Source organism: Centroberyx affinis, unplaced genomic scaffold (genome assembly GCF_046629955.1).
Source record: "Centroberyx affinis isolate AG114_WGS23_722 - 3 ecotype Tasmania unplaced genomic scaffold, CSIRO-AGI_Caff_v1 ptg000642l_1, whole genome shotgun sequence".
NCBI lineage: Eukaryota > Metazoa > Chordata > Actinopteri > Beryciformes > Berycidae > Centroberyx > Centroberyx affinis.
The window spans coordinates 283869-308240 of record NW_027279268.1 but is presented as its reverse complement, the minus strand read 5'-3'; the positions used below and the strand labels follow the sequence as shown (position 1 = coordinate 308240).

The 24372-nt window shown below is 41.8% G+C and overlaps 1 protein-coding gene across 1 annotated transcript in view; it reads left to right on the top strand.

Moving 5' to 3' along the window:
* Positions 1–23763, top strand: part of atm (ATM serine/threonine kinase) — a 41962-nt gene extending 18199 nt beyond the window's left edge. The window contains exons 31-63 of the mRNA XM_071518910.1: positions 74–232; positions 454–586; positions 1021–1116; positions 1570–1741; positions 2262–2403; positions 2668–2844; positions 4166–4343; positions 4711–4819; positions 5307–5465; positions 6048–6156; positions 6609–6697; positions 6881–6983; positions 7632–7780; positions 7937–8041; positions 8177–8296; positions 8613–8847; positions 9580–9750; positions 10424–10543; positions 12098–12315; positions 12807–13014; positions 13224–13349; positions 13563–13703; positions 14798–14936; positions 15915–15997; positions 16669–16809; positions 18072–18188; positions 18521–18670; positions 19232–19397; positions 20109–20195; positions 20722–20836; positions 21440–21503; positions 21673–21815; positions 22334–23763. Coding sequence (XP_071375011.1) covers positions 74–232; positions 454–586; positions 1021–1116; positions 1570–1741; positions 2262–2403; positions 2668–2844; positions 4166–4343; positions 4711–4819; positions 5307–5465; positions 6048–6156; positions 6609–6697; positions 6881–6983; positions 7632–7780; positions 7937–8041; positions 8177–8296; positions 8613–8847; positions 9580–9750; positions 10424–10543; positions 12098–12315; positions 12807–13014; positions 13224–13349; positions 13563–13703; positions 14798–14936; positions 15915–15997; positions 16669–16809; positions 18072–18188; positions 18521–18670; positions 19232–19397; positions 20109–20195; positions 20722–20836; positions 21440–21503; positions 21673–21815; positions 22334–22517 — 4608 coding nt within the window. The 3' untranslated portion in view covers positions 22518–23763. The remainder of the gene's footprint in view (positions 1–73; positions 233–453; positions 587–1020; positions 1117–1569; positions 1742–2261; positions 2404–2667; positions 2845–4165; positions 4344–4710; positions 4820–5306; positions 5466–6047; positions 6157–6608; positions 6698–6880; positions 6984–7631; positions 7781–7936; positions 8042–8176; positions 8297–8612; positions 8848–9579; positions 9751–10423; positions 10544–12097; positions 12316–12806; positions 13015–13223; positions 13350–13562; positions 13704–14797; positions 14937–15914; positions 15998–16668; positions 16810–18071; positions 18189–18520; positions 18671–19231; positions 19398–20108; positions 20196–20721; positions 20837–21439; positions 21504–21672; positions 21816–22333) is intronic.
* Positions 23764–24372: the final 609 nt, after the last annotated feature.

Below are 24372 nucleotides of genomic sequence, written 5' to 3'. Positions count from 1 at the left end.
AAATTCAAGCCTATATGCAAGCATATGTGGATTATTTATTTATTCATATTTCTGCTGATTTCTGGCCCTCTAGGTGCTCAGTCTGTTGCAGTTTCTAGTGATAGAGAACCAGCAGAAGCTGAAGGGCGCCATCTGCAGGTTGGAGCCTTTCCCTGACCGCCCCGAATTCAAAGAGCTGCGGTCTGTACAGCACAATCTCAAATACAGCTCTGGGACCTTCACACTAAAACAGGTAACGGCAACAGATACACACAGAATCATACACAACACATGACACACACAATTAAAACATGCATGACACTTAATGTTTTGTATCAGTCACACACAGTGGAATTAGTCAGAGACACAATATTCCATATGTGACTCCTCTCATTCCCTGGCTCTCTAAAAGTCAATTAACAATCAAATATATAGCAATGCCTTAACTACATCTCCCATGTTCCCCTTCCACAGGAGATAACCCACTTCCTGTCAGTGGCGTCCTGTGACTCCTTACCTCTGACCAGACTAGAGGGGCTGAAGCAGCTAACCAGACAGCTGCATGACAACAAGGGACAGATCAGAGAGCTGCTCAAAGAGTGCCATGGTATGATGGTATAGGGGGTGTAGGGGTGTATGTGTAAACACTCTGATATTATCACCTGCTCTACCAAGCAGCTTTTTGGCCCAGTGGCTCCTGGGCCCATTTCAGGATCAGTTCCAGTAGGCGTTGAAGTTTCAGAATGGCTCTTATTTGGATATTTACATGGACAGTGCTGTAATTGCACTTGGGCTGACCGCAGCTGCTCTTAAATTGGAAGAAATTGGAGCATAGCAAAGAAATATAGCAGCATGACCCGTGAAAATAAGTAAAAATGGTCAAACCTCGATAGGAAAGATGTAGATATGCTCATTATTTCTGTTTTCTAGGTGGCACAAATTTAGTTGTGGAAGCATAAACTACTTAAGTGGTAGTGTTATAGAAACCTGTATGTGTGATGTGCTTCTTCTCAATGCTCTCCTGCTCTCTCTTTGTTCCAGTCGAGCCCACTGACAGTGTGCTGGTGAAGCTGGTCCTCAGCCTGCTGCAGCTCTGTAAGCTCGCAGCCAACCACCCTGGAGGAGCAGACATCCTAGGTACAGTTTCTATAGTTTAGATACTTTATACAGCGCCAGTATGCTGCGTTCCCATCCATGTCTGGAAAGTTTCATCATTTCCAGTTCTTGAAGTGTTTCACAAGTACAAAAAAAGTATAGAGAAGTATTAGAAAATATGGAACAAACAAAAAAATTACAGAAAAAAGATGTACAGCATTATGGTAAAAGCAGAGAATGTCATGTAATGCTCCCCTTGTCAACCTGAGACATTATCCTTTGTTGCTCTAGTCTCCCTATGTGCTGGTACTCTACATGGAATATGTTATTCCTTTTTCAAACATCATCTTAAAGGCATTTCTGAGTGATAGAAAGTATTATAAAGATTGTGAGCCAGATTCTTATCAGCAACAGCGAGTGACAGGTGTGCGCCTCAGCCCAGAGAGCCATAACGATGCCCTCAGATACTATTCCTCCTGTGTGTGTTTCCTCCAGAGGCGGCAGGCAGCTGTCTGGGAGAACTGGGCCCGATAGATTTCTCCACCATCGCTCTGCTCCATGGCAGAGATCCTCTCTATGCCAAGGCTGTGTCTCTCTTCGCCTCCACTGAAGCCCAGTGCCTTTACATCATCCTCAACTGCATGAACGATGCGCTCACTCACCACTGGTACAGTGAACCCTGAACCTCACAGAATAATAATAATCAACAGTAGTGATTGGCAAAGTTTACACCTTGGCAGTCTCTGTCAGTTGCAGTGAGTGTACTTTTTTATAAGAAATATTTTCTCTATTACCTCTGACTTTAATAAACAAGGAAGTGAGATTTGGACTAATTGACGTTGAGTATAATGGAATATAACACATTATATATAATGAAGTAGAATGGAATGTTGCATGTCATATGTCTGCAGTGATGACAGGCTGTCTCAAAATGTGTTGAGAAACACAATTGAGGATGTTCACAGCATGAATGTGCCATTGAACGGAAGCTGATGCTATTGATTCAGCATGGACCGAGATTCCTGTCGAACATTTCTAGCACTTTGTTGAATTCCTGCTTTGAAGAATTTAGGTTTTCCTGGAGGCAAAAGGTAGTCCTACCCAGTACTAGATAGGCGTACCTAATAAAGTGGCCTGTGGGTGATGTGTTGACATTTGTTGTATTTTGTCCCATGATTGTCTGCCAGTATTGAGGTGAGGCAGGCAGCGGCTCAGTGTGTGAAGAACATCCTCGCCACTGAGTCTGGAGCCGACTTCTGGGAGCAACACAAAGACAACAGAGACCCGATGCTGGCCTACCTCAACCCCTTTAGAAAGGCCAAGAATAAGGTAGGTTAGGTGTGTGTGTGTGTGTGTGTGTGTGTGTGTGTCATACCAAGCTAAACTCTGCTCACAAGATCCAGTCCTCACATTGACTTCTGTGCAAACTAATAAACTAAACATATTACCAGTAAACTGAAATAATACACTGAAAAACTGAAATACATTCTCTTGACTGCTGCAGTACAGATGTGAGCCAGTGTCCATGTTTCTGTATATGCACATATAACGTCTGTCTTTGCTAATTCATTACTGAGCCCTTTCCCCCTTCAGGTGGCTGGTGTAAGTCCAGAGCAGAGCTTGGAGGCCAGGGAGAGGCTGGAGAGCCAGGACTTTTGGATTCCCCAGGTGGGCGGCCACAAGCCTTGGCTGAAGTCTCTGTGTACAGCCCTGCTGGACAGTGGAGGGGTCAGGAGCGAGGCTCTGCTACTGTCACGGCCGCTGTGTCTGGTGAGCACATGGAAGTTACCTTTGAAACCCTTTACCGCATAACCGTTGGACTGCATACACCAACCACACATCCCTGCCCCCTTTCTTTTTTGTGATCAAGAGGTTTGATGGCTTTTTAAGAGGTAGAATAAGTTCTCTAATTCTGCAAGGAAGAGAGAAACATCAAATTACCATCATTACCAGTAACAATATGGAAGGGGGGTTGGGGGTAACAGACAGTGTACAGTCAAATATTGCACATAACACTGTCGCACTTAAGCTCAGAAAGCGTCCTTTGCACATAGCACAAAAGCACTTTATCTCTGGAACATAGCACTTCAGATTCAAAATATGACATAGGGGTGGGGTGAAGGGTGGGGGACTGCGGTGACTTATTTCATGTGTTGAATGTCTCCTGTCTCTAAAATTGTTGAAAGGTATTGTGCTGTATTATGCTCACGTCTTTATAGTCTCATTGTTGAAATATATTGTGTGGTTTGTATTGTATTCTTCTTGCTCACATGGATTTAAATATGGATGCCTTCGGCCAAACGAATTTCCCTTGCGGTATAATAAAGTTGAACTTGAACTTGAACTTGAACTTGAACTTGAACCCTAGTAACCATGTACTACACCCTAACAACCACCTACAAACGCTCTAACAACCACCTAGTACACCCTAGCAACCACCTAGAAACACCCTACCAACCACCTTATACACCCTAGCAACCACCTAGTACCTTCTAGCAACCACCTAGAAATGGCCTAGCAAGCCCATGCATTTTCTCCAGGAAATGTATTCTAGTTATTCATGGCACTATCATTGCTTGTATGTGTATCCTTAAGTGAACAGAATCTATGGCTTGCATTTTGTGTTGATGTTAAATCTGCTTTACATATCATCGCTGTCAGGTGAAAACCGTGCTTCTTAAAACTTCAGTTTTGGTGATTTTCATGTTTTGAGGATTACATGCTCATCTATGGGTTGAGAAAATTCTATGATCCTTGGGCTTACGAAACCTTTTTAAAAGCCAATAAGATGCATGGTGGTCAAGATAACAACAAGGCTGTTTGTCTTAGTTCCTGGAAAGTTGACATTTTGGAGATGCAAGGTTTTCTCCTGACAACAGTATATATGAGTACCTTACCGAGTCCACTAGCATTTTGTAGCCCTCTTTAAGTCACATGTGTGACCAGTTAAAGCCAAAAGCATCCTGTTAAAAGCAATAACCAGCCAGTTACAACTACAGAAGAGCTGAATTTGCACCATGACAGTCATACACATACTGTGCTCCAAATCTCTGGCTCTAACCCGACCCAATTTCCTCCGCTCGTCTCCCAGGTGAGGGCGGACTTCTGTCAGAGGCTGCTGCCCCTCATCATCCACTCTGTCCTGCTGGAGGACTCAGACGACTCTTGGAGGGAGCTGCTCTCTTCCCACATCCAGGACTTCTTCACCTTCTGTTCCCGAAGTGCCAAGGCCTCCAGCCGCTCCGCCACGCCGATCACCACTGACTCTGGTGGGTTGAGATTACAACATGAGATTACATATAATCAGAATAATTTAATGGAGAGGGATGGCGCATATCCCAGCATGCATTGGGCAGAAGTCAGAGAAAAACCCTGCACAGGTCGCTAGTCAATCACAGAATCTTTTTTGGACCGAGGGGGGCACACTGGTCCTATACAACGCCAGCCTGTTCTCAATCACATTCCTAAAAAAGTCTCTATTCTGAGTTATTTCTCAGCTGTTAACCTATAAAATCTTGACAGTGAATGGTAGTTATACATCCAAATGATAATGATGCACTTGATACTGTCGTTAGAGTTAGCACTCGTCATGATTTTTGTGCGTCATTTGTGATTAGCATTTATTATTCTATACAGGAGAGTCAGATGCTGCCAGTCAGGGCCTGTTCGACAAGGCCTCTCTGCGTACCATGCTGGCAGTTATTGACTACCTGAGACACCAACAGAGACCACTGGACTCTGACAGGTTCGTACTATTATGATCATAATCATACTTTTTTTTTAAAAATCTAACTTTTAGATGCTTTTGTATGTCTTATTAGCAGAGCCAAAATGAATCTGTGGATATTTCTTTCATTTCCGTTCATGTTTTTAGCTAGAAACCCCAATTCTGTGAGTTCTTTCTTTCTTTCTTTCTTTCTTTCTTTCTTACTTAAAAACATGTTGGTGTTTTTTTGTAGATGAAACTAGATGTTTGCGGATTCTGCATATTCGGTTTGGGCCTGCTCTTTATCTGCTAGGTCATTTAAATGCATTATATTAGTGTGTGTGTGTGTGTGTGTGTGTGTGTGTGTGAGCTGTTGTTGGCATGTGTAACTGTGATGTGTCTATGCCGCGTCCCATTCTCATTTCTTTCCCTGCAATGTACAGAATAGGTGTTTGTACACTCACATGCTGTGTGTATTTCTTACAGTGTATTTCTATGAACTGGACTCTCTGTTTCTGTCTCCCAGTAGCTCCTGTGGTACAGTGTGTCACTCCAACTTCTGGCTGGAGTTGAACTACTTGGAGGTGGCCATGGCTGCCCAGTCCTGCTCTGCACACTTCACCGCTCTGCTCTACTCTGAGATCTATGTCGACAAGATCAAGGCCAACATGGAGGAAAGTCGCAGGTATGCAAGGTTTTTAACTTTTAAAATGGATGTGATTTTTCAAGGAAGGTTTTGAAGGAAGATTTGATTTGATTTTTGTGTCCCTGACTGAAAACATGGGTCCACACGACATGACTGAGCATTGTTGAACTTCACCTTGCTCATTCATGTGTTAGTTATTTATATACAATGACAGTGAATGCTACTATAGAGCTGGAGACGTCCAGCTTAATGTGTTAATAACAGAAACGAAATGTTAGATCTCTACTACCTCTGCCTGTTATAAACAAGGAAAAAACAGGAGTATGTGATTTAATCATTTGGTAATCATTAAATCACTCGGTAAGTGTAAAAGATGGCAAATAAAAAATAAGTAACAAAAAATAATAATAAAATATTTTTGGCTCTAGTGCTGGCAAGTTTCTCAAAAACTGTTTCTATGGAATGGGAATATGAGACGGATAAGCATGAGCCACAACACAGTATCTTGGCACTGTGGGAAGGTCAAACAAAGTTCAACTCAATGTATCAAGAAAATGGCTGAATTTGTGGACCATCCCATTCCCTTTTTTACCGATCTCTGTATCTGTATGTAATCTGTAGAACCAAGGCCAGAGTGTCTCGTAGGATCAATTTTGAGGAGAACAGCCAGAACGTCACCTTCTCCAGCCTGACTGAGAAGAGCATGGAAGACACTGGCATCAGCCTGCAGGTCAGTTATACTTTTCTTAAGAGGCTTCACTGTTAGATTATGTATTTGCTCCCCCCAAAAATCCTTTTGAGTAATGTTGAGCCCTGCACACTACTATATCCCATCCTGGTTCAACAGGCCTATAGTTGTAGTATGTATAATTATCATTCAGTGAAGACTTTTTCCCTTTGTCTTTAAACTCCCTGTATTGGAGTAACTTACCTACAGTGAGTGTACTACATATTAGGCCTACCTAATGTTGAATTGCACCTCCTTTTTTCACAATCCCCTATCTCAGTATTTTACAGCTTAAAATCCATCTTCACCTGTCTCCTCCTTGGTGTACATCCCTACAATTACAGCACAGTAATTCTGATATCATAAGACTATGCTGCTCCCTTGGTCCTGTGTATTAAAATTATTATTTAAACCCTGTCTTACCGCTCATTCATTACTACTCCAAACATGTGTAGGAGCTGCTGATTGAGGTGTATCGGAGCATAGGAGAGCCTGACAGTCTGTATGGCTGTGGAGGGGAGAAGATGACCAGTCCACTGACCAGGTAATCACCTAGGCAGCGATCAGTCTGGAAGATTTGAAAACATGATCGCAACTGTTTCAGAGCACTAGCTAACAAGCAGACTACCACACACTGGTCCACTGGAAATCACATTATCACTTGTTTCTGCAGTGTCAGTAGTCTTTTCCACAATCACAAACTTTATTTTGTCATACCAATTTCTAGGATTCGAACTTATGAGCATGAGGCCATGTGGGGGAAAGCCCTGACCTCATACGACCTCCACTCTACTCTGCCTGAGGTTACAAGACAAGTGGGAATTGTGGAGGTAAGACACTTGAAGCTGCACTGGGCAAGATTTTAATGTGTAAATACACCCAACTTATTAGCCTAAATCACAAACTGGGGCTGTCCCATCCCCTCTTATTAAGCTGCCATAGATTTGCCCTATTTGCCCAAATGAAATTCTGGTGTCAGGTATGAACACTGGAGGAAAATCAAAACTTGAAAGATTGAAAACAAACTGTTTACTAAACGGCAGCAAGCAAACACTCCACTAAGAGTAAGATGGAATCAACCTATGTTAGATCTTTTGCCTCTCTTGTCCCTTTGGGATCCTTTTTTATAAAGCGATCAGCGTGCTGTGTGCAGTTTACTGACATCATGTTACATGATTTCCGGGTATTGAAGTTCAAACAGTTGTCACATAATTACCTCTCACTTCCATTTGGAGCCGCTAACGTGTGAAGTTGCGTAGTGCAGCTTTCAGTAATATTTGTCTGTCTGTCTGTTTGCTTCTATGATCAACTGTTAATCTTAAATAGTTTTTACACACTGCATATTACTATTATGCATCAATGAATGGGCTATATCTCCTGTTGAGATACAAGGCAAATCTCATAGTGAACTGAAGTGTAACGCAGTCTCTAATATGTTTAGACGCTACAATGTTATCTGTCATTCTTGGGTAAACCAGGGCTTGCAGAACTTTGGTCTGAGCAGCATCCTCGCCACCTACCTGAGGGGTCTGGAGAGTGAAGGGGTGGAGTGGGGGGCCGAGCTGAGAGAGCTCCGCTTCCAGGCTGCCTGGAGGAACAGCCAGTGGGACTGTGACCTGTCAGAGAGGTGAGGTGGGGGGGCATCCGGATAAGCGCACAACGTCAAGTTTCTGTAGACTTGTTTTGGATGGTATTAATTGTAAGAAATAATTCATATGTTGTATTGATAGAGAAACTCACTTGGTGCCCTTTTTTTTTCACAAAATATTTCTTGTTGTTTCAGGAGTGAGAAGTCCAACCCTGGCTTTAATGAATCAGTGTTCTGTTCCCTGCAAGCTTTGAGGGACAAAGAGTTCTCCATATTTGATCAAACTCTGAAATACACCAGGTATAGTAGACATTTAGACATAACACAGAAAAATCACTCACCATGAAATTTCATGTTTGAGCTGCAGTACAATGTGATCGATCCTCCATTGACCATAACTTGTTTGCCTGTGTGTGTGTGTGTGTGTTTCCATAGGGGTGCGGAGGTGGAGGAGCTGTGCAGAGGCAGTCTGGAGGCGGTGTCATCTCTCTACCCGGCGCTCAGGAACCTCCAGAGCATCAGGGAACTGGAGAGCGTCAGGCAGCTCTTCTCTAGGTGATGCACTAGTCAAACATCAGCTCCCAATACAACACACTTAGATTTGATTTACGAGCCTAGGCAACTTCTCAAGTGCTCATTTTGTGTGAACTCATTGTATATTAATAATTTACACTCTGCCTGATACATATTTATAATTGCCATGTTTTGCTCTGACAAGGGGCACTGCAGAAGAACCACATAAATATCCAATTATCCCATAATCCAGTAGACCAAGGAGACACATTATTATATTGTGTAGACCTACCACACAATTTTGTGTCCTAAAGTCAGAAGTCTTGCATCACTTCATTGTTTTTTTTTTGTATGGCAGACCCCTTTCAGATATGACCCTAATGGAGGTGTGTAAACAGTGGCGGCAGCACTCCCAGCTGTTAGCCGACAGCGACTTTGCCTTGGTGGAGCCGATTCTCGCCGTCCGCTCTGTGGCCCAGCACACCCTGATGTCCAGGGTGGGAGACCCCGACACCACAACGTACCTCAGCTCTGTGCTCACCGACCACCTCATGGAGCTCTGCCGGCTGGCTCGTACTGCTGGCAATACACAGGTAGGACCTGAATATGTGTGTGTGTTGTGTACGTGTGTCTTACAGTCCCTCTACAGTACTAGGTTAGCCAGGTAAATACATGGTATGGATAGTAAATTAACAAAGTAGGTAAATACTCAATACTCAAATCACAATTGCATACAATTACGTGAAGAAACCTCAGCTCTTTAAAATGTACTATAGAAACTATGAAATTGTTGCATGTCAACATGAATGTTACTTAGCTTTATTTCAAAAGTGGCTTGCCAAATTGAAAAAGTTGTGTGTCATGTTGCTCAGTTACTTATTAACCTGTGACAGCTAAAGTGTTGTTGTTGAACCGATGAGTAATACCAGAGGTGTTTTTAAGTAATCCTGTTGCCGTTGGTAATTATTTACCTACTTAGTTACAGCTGTCGTTACTTGGTAATTCACTCACTCTGTATTTACCTGGCAAATACCTTGTATGTAGAATGATCATGAAAAGAAGTGTTGCTGGTATATAGTCGGTAATATTCTATTCTATTCTATTCTAAAGCCCTGTATGGCCTGCATTAGCATTACCGGGGGAGGTCTGGTGATTGGTGACTCTTGATGGTACCCCATAAAATTATTTTACTGTCCGGACTCCAGTGTCACTGTTCTATAATTGACCCTGACCTCTGACCTCTAAAATTGGACAATATGGTAATGACAGTCTACACCAATATCCATGAAAGCCCCTGCTCACCCCTGCTCCCACTATGTGTCCAGCTGGCAGAGCGGGCGGTGTTCCAGATGAAGCAGCACAGTGGCGGAGGTTCCCGGGCGTCATCCACCGTGTCGTCATGGCAGCTGGAGGAGGCCCAGGTGTTCTGGGTGAAGGGAGAACAGGGCCTGGCCCTGGGCCTGCTGAGACAGATGATAGACACCCTAGAGGAGCAGGTAACACACAAACCAAGTTGTTACAACAAATACATGACATTTGGTATGTCATGTTTTTTGTAGCAAAAAACGCACTATATTTGTACCCTAAATGTTCTACTGCTTTGCATTGAAACTTAGAAACAATTTTCCACTATGTAACAAATTTCATACAATAACACTGAGCCACTCTTTCTCACCGGAAAATCCTGCCATTTATAAGACTTCTCCATCACTATTGACAAGACCTTGGTGACTCCTGCTCAGACCACCAAGAATCTTGACAACTCTAGACAACCGACTGTCATTCGAGGCCCACAGTGCCTCCACAGCACGATCCTGCACTCTACAGCATCCGTTGAGTCAGACCCTTCCTCACCAGGGACTCAGCACAGCTCCTTGTACAAGCTCCAGTCATCACCCGTCTGGACTACCGCAGCTGCCTCCTAGCCGGCCTCTTGAAACACTCCATCCAGCCCCTCCAATTCATCCAGAACGCTGCAGCCCACCTCGTCTTCAGTGCGCCCCCTTCCTGCACTCCTTCCACTGGCCACCTGTAGCTGCTCATGTCAGAGTCAAAGCGCCAGTCTAATTCCTAAAATGTAAAAGTGTCAGGCGATGACAAAAAAACTAAAATCCATAATGTCAAGGTGCTTCCTTTAACTGTTTTCTATCTTGTCTATGTGTTGTCCAGGTGGACTTCAACCCCGCCCTGGCCCCGGTCTACACTGAGTGTCTGAGGCTGTGTGGTAACTGGCTGGCTGAGACCTGCCTGGAGAGTCCTGGAGTCATTCTGGAGAAGTACCTGGAGAGGGTAGGAAGATAACCTGGATATGATAGAGATGGTTCAAAGATAATATAACCCTCTGCTGAAGTTGGCATGCACACAAACACCAGGGTGTCTGCAGGTCCTGAAAAAGTCTTCAAATGTCTTAAATCATTTTGCCTAAATTGAAGAATTGAATATAGTTAACATAGCACTTGTCACAAATTGTCCGAAAGTCTTAATTCAGTTTGCGTGGTCTTAAAAATACTGTTTTTCCTAAGTGTGCTGTTTTTCTGGTGAAAAATCTGTAGACCTATTTTCTGATAGGACTACAGTTTTTAATTTCACATTCTTCTCAGTGGCAAAATTTGGTCTATTTCATTCTAACTAGTGCAGTGCCGTTCGCGCCGCTGCTGCACAGAGCACTGTTCGCTTGTTTAGTCAAAGTTTATTAATATTGAACGTGTTGTGTGTCCAAATTGCACCAAATCCGACACTGCACTTCCTTGGGTCCCCAGCAATACACCCACCAAGTGTGAAGTCGGTCGGACGAACGGTTCTTGAGATATGCGACGGACACACAGACACACAGACACACACACAGACAGAGATTCCTTGCTTTTATAGTAGGATAGACATCGAAAAGGTCTAAAAAAAATCTAACATTTAACTTGGTAACTGAACCCCAAACCCAAATCTGTGTAAAACGCGACATCTAATGGAAAAAACATGCTACTGAAATTGCCATCTGCTATTGGCTGATGTTTGGTGCCAGGTGATGTCACCTTCTATAGAGTACAACAGGTACAAGATCAGCCAAAAGCAGATGGTAATTTCAGTAGCATGCTTTTTACCATTAGATGTCTGGCTTTACACAGATTTGGGTTTGGGTTGTAGTTACTCTTTAATGAAACTTGCAGACACCATGGAATACACACACATACACACACATACACACACACACACACACACACAAACACACACACACCTCCCTCAGCGACATGAACAGGGTTATTGCCCATCAGCTATAGGCAGTGTCTTGCCGCCTGCACTCACTTGTGACTCTATAGCAGAAACCTTCTAGGTGAGAGAGGCACACACACACACACACACACACAAACATATACATGAATAATTTATTTATGTCCAGATAAATTAGCACTAGGCCCAAGGACATAAATATTAAACCTCTGCAATTTTATTGTTTATGTCCTTGGGCTACTGCAAATTCATGTGGACAAATATAAATTATTCAGATGTGTGTGTGTGCGTGTGCATGTGTGGCTCTATACGTTGCCACCCAACTTCAGGATGAGGTCACACTGTTTTGTAGTGATGTTTCTTGAGCTTTGCTGAGGTTTGTGTTGAAGTGTTTCTGCCTTCTGCCTTGTCCTCCAAAATGATGTGAAGTGCCAATGTGGGTGCAAGTAATATACAAAGATATTCTTCCTGTTTACATATGTGTTAATGCCTGTTTCTTTTTTACCTATTTTTACAGTTATTGCTGTTGCTGCAGTGTCATTATTTTGACTTTAACTTCCTTGACAGCAATCATTTTGTTAGACCAGTTTGGAATAAGTCTCTTCCACACTGTTCTTCCAGGCGGTGGAGGTGATCGAGGGCGAGTCGGGGGTCCAGGACTCCAGGCTGCAGAGCCAGCGGACGGAGGCCTTCCTCTCTCTGGCCCGCTTCTCCGACACCCAGTACCAGAGCATCGACAACTACATGAACTCCTCTGAGTTTGAGAACAAGCAGGCCCTGCTGGAGAAGGCTAAGGAGGAAGTGGGCTTGATGAGGGAGCGCAAAGTGAGCACCAACAGGTCAGCAGGCAACAAAACACTCATTGGAAAGTCTGTTAATAAGTTGTTTGTTTTTTTCACATTTAACCAATATGATATTTAAAAGCTCCTTTACTTCTCCATGCAATAAGATAGTTAATTTTAGGGAAATGTAGACCTATTTCCTACTTAGGAGAATCAAGCAGACTACAAGTTTTAGGTGTAGACTATAATGTCTGTGTTTGCTTCTTCAACGCTGCATTTCTTCTTACATTGCCCCGAATAGATGACACTTAGAAAAATGAAAAAGGAGCAAATGTGCAGCTTTAGATTTAAAGTAGGATCGGGCATTTTCAGTTACTTACACAGATAATGCTCTAAATATCTTTCCTTTCCATTTCAGAGATCTTCTTTTTTAGGCAATTTTAGCTCTGAGTCCAAAATCTCTGGATGAGAAGGCTCTGTCCAATGTGCGGCTAGACCAAAGACACCAGGAAGCGTCCATTTTAACTGTCCCTCCTCTGCCCTCACAGGTACACAATAAAGGTGCAAAAAGAGCTGGAGCTGGATGAGAAGGCCCTGTCCAGCCTGCGGGCGGACAGGCTGCGGTTCCTGTGTAAGGCAGTGGAGAACTACATCCAGTGTCTGGAGCAAGGCCAGGAGCACGACACCTGGGTTTTCCGCCTGGCCTCGCTTTGGCTGGAGAACGCCAAGGTTAAGGCCGTCAATGACATGATGAAGGTCAGTCAGGAACTATGGTCCCGCACGAGCAGACACACTTATGTGTCTACCAATGTTTTGTAGATAAAGACACACAGGCACACAGGTACTGTACATGTTCACGAAAAAAATAAAATAATGATTTGAGTTTGAGATGAAAACCAGTTGGTAAAATGTCATTGCAGTACCATTCATCGTATTAGAGAGCACTCACTTGTGTTCTGTTTCAGGTAGGGGTGAAGCGGATCCCGTCCTACAAGTTCCTGCCCCTCATGTACCAGCTGGCTGCCCGTATGGGAACCAAGATGGCGCCCGGCGTGGCTGAGGATGTGGGCTTCCATGATGTCCTCAATGACGTAATGCAGCACTTTGTTTTATACACCTTAATAGTAGTAATAAATCCTGGTGTCCTGCGAAAATCAACCAGTCTGTCTCGATATCTGAAAAGTTGACTTTTTAGGAAATACAAGGCTTCTGCAGGACACAGATGATACATAAAAAATATGTACTGCTGCCACTGATGCTCCTGGGTGTTACCTGCATATTTCAGTTGTTGTCTCTCCTCACAGCTGATCTGTCGTTCCTCTCTGGAACACCCCCACCACACTCTCTTCATCATCCTCGCTCTGGTGAACGCCAACAAAGACGAGAACTTCTCCAGGAGCCGACTGTCTAAGAGCGCCCCAAGACAGCCCTCACCATTAGACCTGGTAGGACTTGCTCTAAATAATGCTCAACGCTTATTTATTTGCTATTCAGGTTTTTCATATTAGAGCAGGATTCTCAAATTCTCAAATTTGGCTTTAGCCTGATATATATTCACAATAAACAAAATATACAGAAAATCTATCAGAGACATTAAAATGAATCAATTTCATCCATTACTGCTAAGCAGGTTTATGACACACTGCACACTGGGTAAATGAGTACTTAAGTGTGTTTGATTTAGCTTGTGGCTGTCTGAACCCACAGCCTGAGGGCAGTGGATCAGTTTCTCCCCCTTCGGGGAGCCTTGGGCAGTCCATGATGTTTACTGAAGATCTGGCTTACACTGACATTAGTGAGCATGGCATGTTAATTGCCAGTGATCTTGTTTGCAACTCCTAATACCCTTTAGTCGTTCTTTGTTTTCCACACCAAGTTGAGGATTGATTAGATAAAATATTTGTAGAAGACAACATTGTTCCGTTCACATTAAACATTTGAGCTTTCTTAAAACTTGAATCTCTGTTGAACCTTCTTACAAATGCTGTCACTATTAAAATGTTGACACAGTGTTTCTGTAGGCTTCATTGGAGTGCAGCTCATACAGGCAGGCAGGCACCTGTTGTCTCTTACTTGCACCAAGCTGTAAATGTGATGTATTTATTTATATATGAATATTTTATAATGGGACTGCAGAATACCTGCATGTGTCTGTGTGTGTGTGTGTGTGTGTGTGCGTGTGTGTGTTCAAAGCTCTGAATTGCATCTTATAGGTTATTTATTGAAAGGAGACACTAAATTTAAACAGTCATTTGTTACTGGTATATTCTATGACAGTGCAATGAATATCAAAATGAACGATTCCCTCCCAAAGTCAGAAACTAAAGAGCTATCAGGTATAAAGAATGAATGGACCCTCATCCCCAGAAAATCCACTTCAACCACCTTTCCCAATTTATTCTCTATAGGAGCTCTTCTAACACTTTTATTCTGCGAGTGAAATTTTTTTTGAGCGACACATCCGTTTGTAAGAATCACAATAACAAGGCAAGGTTTTTTTTCTTTGACTACATGTGATGTTTTTATGGTCAATGTGCAGGAACGCTCAGATGTGGCCAAGAAGATCATTAGTGTGATCAAGAAAAAGAGAAGCGAGATGATCCGAGGGATTGAGCGTCTGTGTGACGCCTACATCACTCTGGCTTACATGGATGCCAGCAAGCACAAGACTGAGAAGAGTGAGTAATCACAGCATGTAGCCTGTATATATTGTAGCCTATGTACTGGTTTCACAAACCCATGCTTTTTGTTGGATATTGTTTGTCCTTTTAGTTGCATCAGACCTTGTAGAGGCTTTGCAGTTATGTCACAAATCTCCTTCAACTACAGCTAGCTGGCGCCATCATCAAGATTAATTGAGAACTGGCTGCTTAAATAATACAGTAAACTGTCTTGTGTTGAGCCCTTGCCCTGTTGGTTCTAGTCTTTACTCCAAAACACTACGAGCTGTAGCTTGAAAAGAGTCAGCTCAGTTAGCCTAAACAAATAATATTTTTTTGCCATTATATGCTAGCTAACCTGCCAGCAGGATAATTTAGCAAAACAACATGCAAACACTGCTAGTTACTTCTAATGCTAGCTTCTGCTAGATATGTTAGCTAGTGTTCAAGCAGATGTTAACAACAGGACGGTAATAGCTAACCAGATATTAGGTTAACAAGCTGAGATTATGTTAATGTATGTTTTTGTTTTTTTAGTGTGATTGATGGATGTATCAGTAGTGAAATTATCATTTCCCAATCTAAAACAGCACAGAAATTACCCATGTCTATTCAGTTCTGTTGAGTCACATGTTCAGAAACACCGCCAGCTGTTCATAGCTGTTGTTGCCCAAAAGCTGATAACCTCCAATATGGCTGCCAGAGGGTGTGCTATGCAGCTGAAAGCCCTCTATTGGTTTTTGCAAATAGACAATAGCACTAGTGTTGAGTTGTAATGATTTCACAGCATTGGCTGTGATGTTATTGCATAGTCTTCAATAGACTAAATGCACAATGAACATCTCAAGCAAAGAGATGGTAACTACAGTGTTAAGCATTTGATTAGCTTGACCAATGTGAAAATAGGGAAAGAACTGGCTTTTCTTTGCTGTAAATGTGTGTGTGAATTATGTCTACAGCTACCTAGTCACAGTGTATCATTTGTTTCCATTATAGAGGCTATTCCCATTCCTGCTGATCAGCCCATCATGCAAATCAATGACCTGGATGAGGTTGTCATCCCAACAATGGAGATCAAGGTAAAGAATGATGGGGCTTTTCAGCCTTCAGTAGCCCTTATAATCTTAGACTCGATTTACATTTTATTGTTTAGGCATTTAGCGGATGCACATATCCAGACCAAATTGCAATGAGTGCAATAGTAGAATAAGATTGAATTCCTAGATCAGCAAAATTACAAGCCATCAAAAATATGGAGTTCACAGGTCAAGGCCTTCCTGCCCTTTGCAATTTTCTTTAGTAGCAAAGTACTACTAAAAGAATAAGAGCGAGAGGGGGGGATCAAAGGATTTTTTAGAACAATTACAGTGAGTAGAGAGGGGAGATGATTCAGTGGGAAGAAGATGACAGGAGGTACTTACTGAAAAGATATTCTGCCTGCAACGGAAGATGTGGAGTTGCTATCTTCAGTCTACAAAGAATGATAGGAGAGTGACCGTCTACTGAGTGAGAGGATTTGATTGACGCATTGGATTTCCATTGGCTGCACTGTGTCTTGTTTGAGTGTGTTTTTTTCTTTGGATGTGTGGTGAAATCAGTGGTTTCAGTGCAACCAATGGAAATCCTGTGGGTCAAACAAATCCTCTCACTCAAACAGTACAACAAATTACATTAATATGCTTAACACCTGAGAGAAGTTCTTAAACTGGTTTGTTGCATGAACAGAAAAGTTGTTTAATCGTGTAAATAGGTGGACCCATCTGGTAGCTATGACAACCTGGTGACTGTCAGGTCCTTCATGCCCCACTATCACCTGGCTGGAGGAGTCAACCTGCCCAAGATCATCGACTGTGTCGGCTCCGACGGCAGGAGCAGGAGACAACTGGTCAAGGTGTGTGTGTGTGTGTGTGTGTGTGTGTGTGTGTCTTACTTTGTTTGTTTGTACTTTGTTTGGGTGTGTCCGTCTTGTGTGTGTCTTAAACTAGTATAAGTATGCCTTTGATGTACTGGCTAAGTGTGTTTGAGTGTGTGTCACAAACGAATATGTGTAAAGACATTCCTGTGCTGTGTGTGTGTTCATGGTCTAAACAAATCACCTCCTTTCAAAGGCAAAGCTGCTGCCTTGTTTGTCTAAACTGACTAACTGTATCGGAGACCTAGTCGGTTTTAGCTGTGACCTCAGTTCTTTTCCAGGTCGGCTTGGTTGTTGGTAATAATTAATCCTCTGTTTTTGTACCGTGGCAAATACGTTTGTTGGATTACAACCATTCTTCTAATCCTTGTAAATGAGAACATTCTTCAGGGGAGTGTGTGTGTGTGTGTGTGTGTGTGTGTGTGTGTGTGTGTACATTTGTGTTTGCGGGAACATTTGTCAGCCACTCCCAGGCTAATAATTCACTGTTAGACTCTTTGGAGAGTCACGGTGAAATAACAGTTTTTCTGATCGTTTACCTCAGTGAATTCCATTTATAGATCAACCTACTGTTAATGTGCATTTTGTGCATAGTGTTTCCAGATGGCTCTGAATAGTACATTTTGTACTATTTGGGCATTGTCTTGAATTACTTTTATCATTTTCTAAAAGGATAAAGCACATAGGACTCACACCTAATACTGGTGGACATAGTGCACATTTTATATATCTCACTTTTAGTGCACATTTTATACATCTCACTTTTGGTAAAGACACCCATAGAGGGTCTGTTTACATGCATGGAAAATGTGGTCATTGAAATTAAAAGTCATTAAATTGAAAAACTGTGTTTTCCAGGCCTGGAAAACGTATCAAAAATGGTATATACTGTATATGGAAAAAGTTTTGGATATGTCTTGAAAAGTTATTTTTAATGTTTATTTTCTTTTTTTTTATTATTATTATTGAAAGGTTTAATGGAATAAAAACTCAAATAACAAATTTACTGATTGAACTCAAATAACAAATTTACTGATGATATATTTCCCTTGTAATAGTTGTATAATAGCTAATCAAAATAAGACCTGGCACATTGAAATTGGCTATTTAACAAAAAAAAAAATGTACATTTGAATATTGATGAACATCATCATGGAAATTATGCTGAGGTGCTTAAGGACCCACAGCGCTATATGTTGTCTTCATTGTCCTCCAGTGACCTTTGCCCTCTGTGTGTGCAGGGTCAGGACGACCTGCGACAGGATGCAGTGATGCAGCAGGTCTTCAGCATGTGCTCCATGCTGCTGCAGCGCAACACGGACACCCGCAAGAGGAAGCTCAACATCAGACGATACAAGGTTCCTCACATCATGCGTTCACCTTTCTCTTCACCTCGTTTTGTATTTAAACTAAAGAGAAAAATAATCAATCAGGTGGGGGGGGTTTGTGAACTGTGAAATGAACTTCCATTCATTTATAAAGGGAAATTATTGTTTTACTGCCTTTTTTCCTGATTTTTGTTGTACCCCACCTATTTCTGTTCACTTGTAATTTCCTAGTTGTGATTTTAAAGGACTACATCACAGCTGTTAAATGCAGTTAACCGCTCTGACATGAGACTTATTTTCTTACATGAGGTGCTCTCTTTCTTGTTAGTCATCTGTCCATCACTCCATCCCTCCTCTCCCAGGTGGTGCCTTTCTCCCAGCGCAGCGGTGTGTTAGAGTGGTGTTCTGGCACGGTGCCCATCGGGGAGTTTCTAGTGGACCCCAATAAAGGAGCGCACAAGCGCTTCCGACCCCAGGACTGGACCAACATGGCCTGTCGGAGGAAGATGATGGTCTGTAGTGCCGCTCAGTCAGGTTTACTGTAGTTCAGCACAGAGTGGTGTGGAACCGTAATCACATTTAGAGTAGGAGTAGGATTTTGATGCACTTAAGTCGTCAATTACATTTTGTGAAATTCTGTGAGTAGATGTTAATTAGGAATGCTCACTTTCCATTACTCTGTGTTACTCTGCTTACAGCAGAATATACAGCAATGTACTCACCAATGGAATTTGTAGGATGAACTAAAACCCCCTCACACTCAACACTGCCATTTCACCTGTAGAAGTGTCACCTGTGTTTGAAGTTGGAGGGTGTAGTGCAGAGCTCCTGAAGATAGATCTGCATCTCTGTTTATCCTTAATCATTATTTTTGCATTTGGAAAGACATGTACAAGGTTGATTGCTTATTGTGGTCTTGGTCTCAAAAAGGACTTGATTTGCTCTGGTCTTGGTCTTGACTTGGTCTCGACACCCTTTGGACCTGGTCTTGACTTGCCCTTGATTGGAGCCAGTCTTGGACTTGACTTGGACTCGAGTTTTGAAAAACTGCCATGTTAACCTGCTGTTAACAGGAGGCTCATAGAGGTGGTTTTGATGAGAAGATCCAGACCTACAGCGAGGTGTGTAAGAACTTCAGGCCGGTCTTCAGGTATTTCTGCATGGAGCGCTTCCTGGACCCCGCTGTGTGGATGGAGAAACGACTGGCTTACACCCGCAGCGTCGCCACCTCCTCTATAGGTACAAACTCATGGAAGAATAGATAAATATGTGGATACTACTGTCCTAATATGAGGAAAATCTTCTTCCTAGGTCCTGTACATAAAAAATGTTGCATTCAACAATACAGCATCCAGTCTTAAAGCACAGTATCATACAAGTAATACAAATTTAAAAAAAACACACATTTGGAATGATATGTATCGCTATTGTAAGAATACAACATCTACATCCTCAGTACCTTGATTACTATTATTATCACAAATTAATTAATAATATTAATATTAATGAATCTTTTATGACTTAATTAACTCTTCTCAAACTGCCCCGTCACTGGAGAATCACCTGGTTAACAAACACAATGTGATACCTTCAAAGGAATGCCTTCCATTACATAAGACGGGATGAGATGGAATTTTTATGTACGCCTCCTGGTACATGAAATCATCACTAAAAATATGCAATATTCCAGGAAGTAAAAATAATGGGAGCTTGATACAAAAATATGAAAAAAATAAAACATTGTACAATTTGTGGCATTCATTGTTAAATAGGTGTACATAATGATAAGGTGAAAGTCATTTTTTTCATTTCATTCTGACTTAATAACAGTTAAGTGGTATTTTAGATGATCTGCTTTATAGATCAGAATAGTTTTTTATGTGGAAATGCTTCATGGCAGTTTTGTTGCAGACAGAAGTACATACTGTTTTTTCTGCTTGGTACCCACAGTTGGCTACATTGTGGGCCTGGGCGACAGACACATCCAGAACATTCTGATTGATGAGCAGAGCGCTGAACTGGTGCACATTGATTTAGGTAAATACATTCTCATTAGTTTCATGTTTTATGTAAAAGCAGAAAATTCACTCTTTGAACTTAGTCCAGAACAGGTGAGGCTGTATAAATAGTGACTGAGTAAACTGGACATTATTCTGATCAAACACCATGAACCCAGGATCACTTAACTTTACTGGAGACCTATTTTATATCAGAAAAAGTTTGATCAAAATTAACTTTTTTGATTCAATAATTGAAATAAAAGAATTTATTCAAATGTATTTATTATTATTAATAATAATTATGTACTATACTATGAAAAACAACATGCAATTATTTAAACTAGCTACTTCTTTTTTTAAATTATTTTTAAGGTGATTAGATTAGATACACTGGAGTATAATTGAATGAATGGGATTCGGGGGGGTTCGTATAACAAAGGTGATGATCTTAATTCAAACCCATGGCATCACGAATACAGGGTACAACATGCATCTTAGCTCACCAAGCCACCAGGACACCCTTGATGGTTTATTTTTCTTCTTTTTGTCCTTGTGGTGCTCAGGTGTGGCCTTTGAGCAGGGGAAGATCCTCCCCACCCCTGAGACGGTTCCCTTCAGACTGTCCAGGGACATCGTGGACGGCATGGGCATCACTGGAGTGGAGGGGGTTTTCAGAAGGTGAGGAGAGTCAGAGAGGAGATTACTGTGGCTGTGATTTTGTTGTTCTCTTGATCACATAGTTCTGCGTATACTCTGCATTAAATTGAATTAAGGTTAATCTCAAATGGATTCATATTAGGATTAGCGGTGACCTTGTTTGCTTTATTTGTTTAACTTTAATAAAATAGTTATAAACTAAGTGAGTGGTAGGGAGTCATCCATCAGAATGTTGTTTATGACTGTGTTACTTTCCATTGGAATAATCTTTTTTTTCTGAGGTTTTGGTTTTTAACATCATTACAATCTGTCATGACGCTCAAATACAATGTTGTCTTGCAAAATACACAGAAGTGCACAAAATATGAGGATCACCATGCAATAGTGTAGACTGACGGGGTGAATCCAGATGAAAGCCATGATCCCTTAACGATTTCACCTATTCAATTCACTTCAGTCATCAAGGGGAGATGTGGATGAAGGGGAGGAGACAGGATTTTTAATTTTTGAGACATGGATTGTGTAAAAGACGGTGTTCTGCAATATTTGTAAGGACCTCCTGATATTTTGTAGCCTCAGAGTAAATAAACTGAACTATACCTGATTCCTTTTTTTAATGCTCAGATGCTGTGAGAAGACCATGGAGGTTATGAAGAGCTCTCAAGAAGCTCTGCTTACTATTGTAGAGGTATGAACATGGAACAGCTCACACAAACACAAAACACACACAACGCCTCTTAGCTTTTCTAAAATCACTGTGAATCACTACCTCTCGACTCTTCGCCTAACTTTAAGTTTGATGCTTTTGTGTTATGTGTGTGTTTGCGCATATGTGTGTGTGCTCACGTGTTTCATAGGTGCTGCTGTACGACCCTCTGTTTGACTGGACCATGAACCCTCTGAAGGCTTTCTACCTGCAGCATGACGAGCAACAGGAGCTCAACGCTACGCTCAACTCCACCCTGGGAGGAGACGACATCGACAACCACCGTAAAGCCAGGTGCCACAGTAGAGGAAATTTCTGATCAGTGTGCTTACGCAGGGCTGCAAGTGAATGAAAAATACAGTTGATAATGTCCAGGTCCCTTGATAAGTTGGGTAATTGCACAAACAGTGTGGAACAATGTGGCAAAAACAAAACTGTTGTTCAGTCCTGATACATGCATGACCACACATTTAATGTAGTTGTAGACACACTCAGATTTGACATATTGTCAAGGAACGTTTAATGTTTTGAAGAATAATATGTAAGGGATAATGTACCACTTCACCTGTGGTCTGTTTTTTTGCGATAATAACTGGCTCCCTGTACATTATCCTGCTTTTTACACAGCTACTTAACAAAGACATTAAATAATTTGACACAAAATACTGATTTAAAATTTACAAGCGTCAAGCTAAATTAAACCAATTAAAAGTAATATTGGAAAAATCATGTTTTGTCTTTTGAAACACATGTACGTACTACTGTACTATATGTAAAAGCCCTTTCTCATCTTTTTTTGCCTTTTCCTCCAGCAGCGACAGCCAGAGCTTCAACAAGGTGGCGGAGCGGGTGCTGCTGCGGCTGCAGGAGAAGCTGAAGGGGGTGGAGGAGGGCACGGTGCTCAGCGTGGGGGGGCAGGTCAACCTGCTCATCCAGCAGGCCATGGACCCCAACAACCTCAGCAGGCTCTTCCCCGGATGGCAGGCCTGGGTGTAGGGGAAGAAACTTGGGAGCAGTGAGGTTCCTGCTAATGAAGTCTAGCATAGTCCTTTATAGGTAGAGCCAGCTTTCACGATTCTTCCTTGTGCCAGAGAAAGCCTTGCAATTTTCACATTTTCATTGTTATAGTCCTGAAAATGATGCTGCTTCTCTCAATTCTTGAAGTGTACTTTTTGAAGATGCAAGGTTCTGATCTCACAGCAGAGATTAGGATTTGAAAGTAGACCCCCACTTGTAAATCCGCTACTGAGTAAGCCGGATGCTGTATTGGGGTTTTGAGTGTTTTACCGCTTTCATGTCTTTATGCCAGGGGATCAAATGGGCCTCAGTATACAAACATGGTAACATTCTGTGTCAAAGGGTAGAGACCTGAACATCAGTTGTTTTGAGGTGAGGAGATTTGTATTTATTTATTTCATTTCAAATTCCATATCCTTCCAAAAATAAAGACCGCAATTTTCACATCCAAATTTCACACCAAAAACAGACTAATCAAATAACTTGTCCACCAATAGATCACACAATTTGTCAATTGTTGCACTTTAACAGCACTGTAATTACCTTACAGAAAATACCTTTCAGAAAATAAGCTGTAAAATCAAGCATTGTTGTATCGCAATGATTAGAAAATCCTGGAGGTATTTAAACAGTCCACGATCTGCGGACCTGATAGTGGTCTGAGTTAAATAGACCTGAATCAGGTCTGAATCAAATTGTTAGGAGCCTGAATCCTGGAAAAACAGACCGAGGTTCAGGACAATAAACTGTCCTGGTTGTGCTGATGAAAGGGAACCAGGCATCCAAGCCCACAGTAGACCCTGGTTTAGGGGAATGTATGGTTACTGTAAGTTGACTGTGAAGGCTGACTGCTGATGTATTTTTCCTGATGGGATATGAATGTTTTGACCATGGAAATATGCCTTATGCTGATGCACCAATAATGAATGTACCACATTCCTTTGGATGAACTGCACTAGAAACGCCATGTACTTCCTTCTTCCTGTTTTAGTTCAGCTGCTCTTTAGCATTTACAGTTCTTTACCTTGTTTATTAGATTATTAAGTATTAGATAATTCTGTAACGCTTGTCGAGTTTTGCAGGGATATTTAGAACCGTCTATGATGAGTCTGTGGTTTTCACCTGTTCGACAGCAAATGTATGCTTCTTGGTATTCTTTACCAGTTTTTGAAAAATACTGCTCTTGTACATGATTTTTGTATCATGGAATGAATAAAAGAAACAGCTGTTGTTGGCTTGGTCATTAGAATTGTGTCTATCAAGGAATTGGCAATTTTCATTGGAGTTGCACTTAGGCTGACTATGGATTCATCACAAAAGTGTTTACAGATATAACAATGCTTCTTCTTAGTTTTCTTTTTATCTTTTCCTACACTTTCAGTGAAGTCACTCATTGACTCCTTAACACTACATGTGTTTGCCTGTCCATACGTCATGCAAAGTAGTACCTTTCCACTGCGTATTCAGAGGAACAATGCCCCTCTGGCAGCTCAGCAGACAACACCTCCTGCGATGTTTAGACTGGGGAACATTTCTTACTGAGTGTGCTGTGAGCTCTGGAGTCTGTCCTGCTGTAATTAGACACGGAGGAAAACTTCTTCACACTGATGCCGAGTGCGAGGAGTGGCCAACTGGACGGCCAATCATACAAACTCACTCTTATTTGTTCACTTCAAAGAGAATGCAAAGAGAGCAGAATGGGACAGATGTGAGTGGAGATGCCAGAGTTTTCTTTCCAGAGAACAGAGCTGTGAAAAAAGTTGCTCTGATAACTTTAGTTGCTGGGAGAAGTTGTACTTGACATTAATATTGACCAGATTATTTACATGCATCA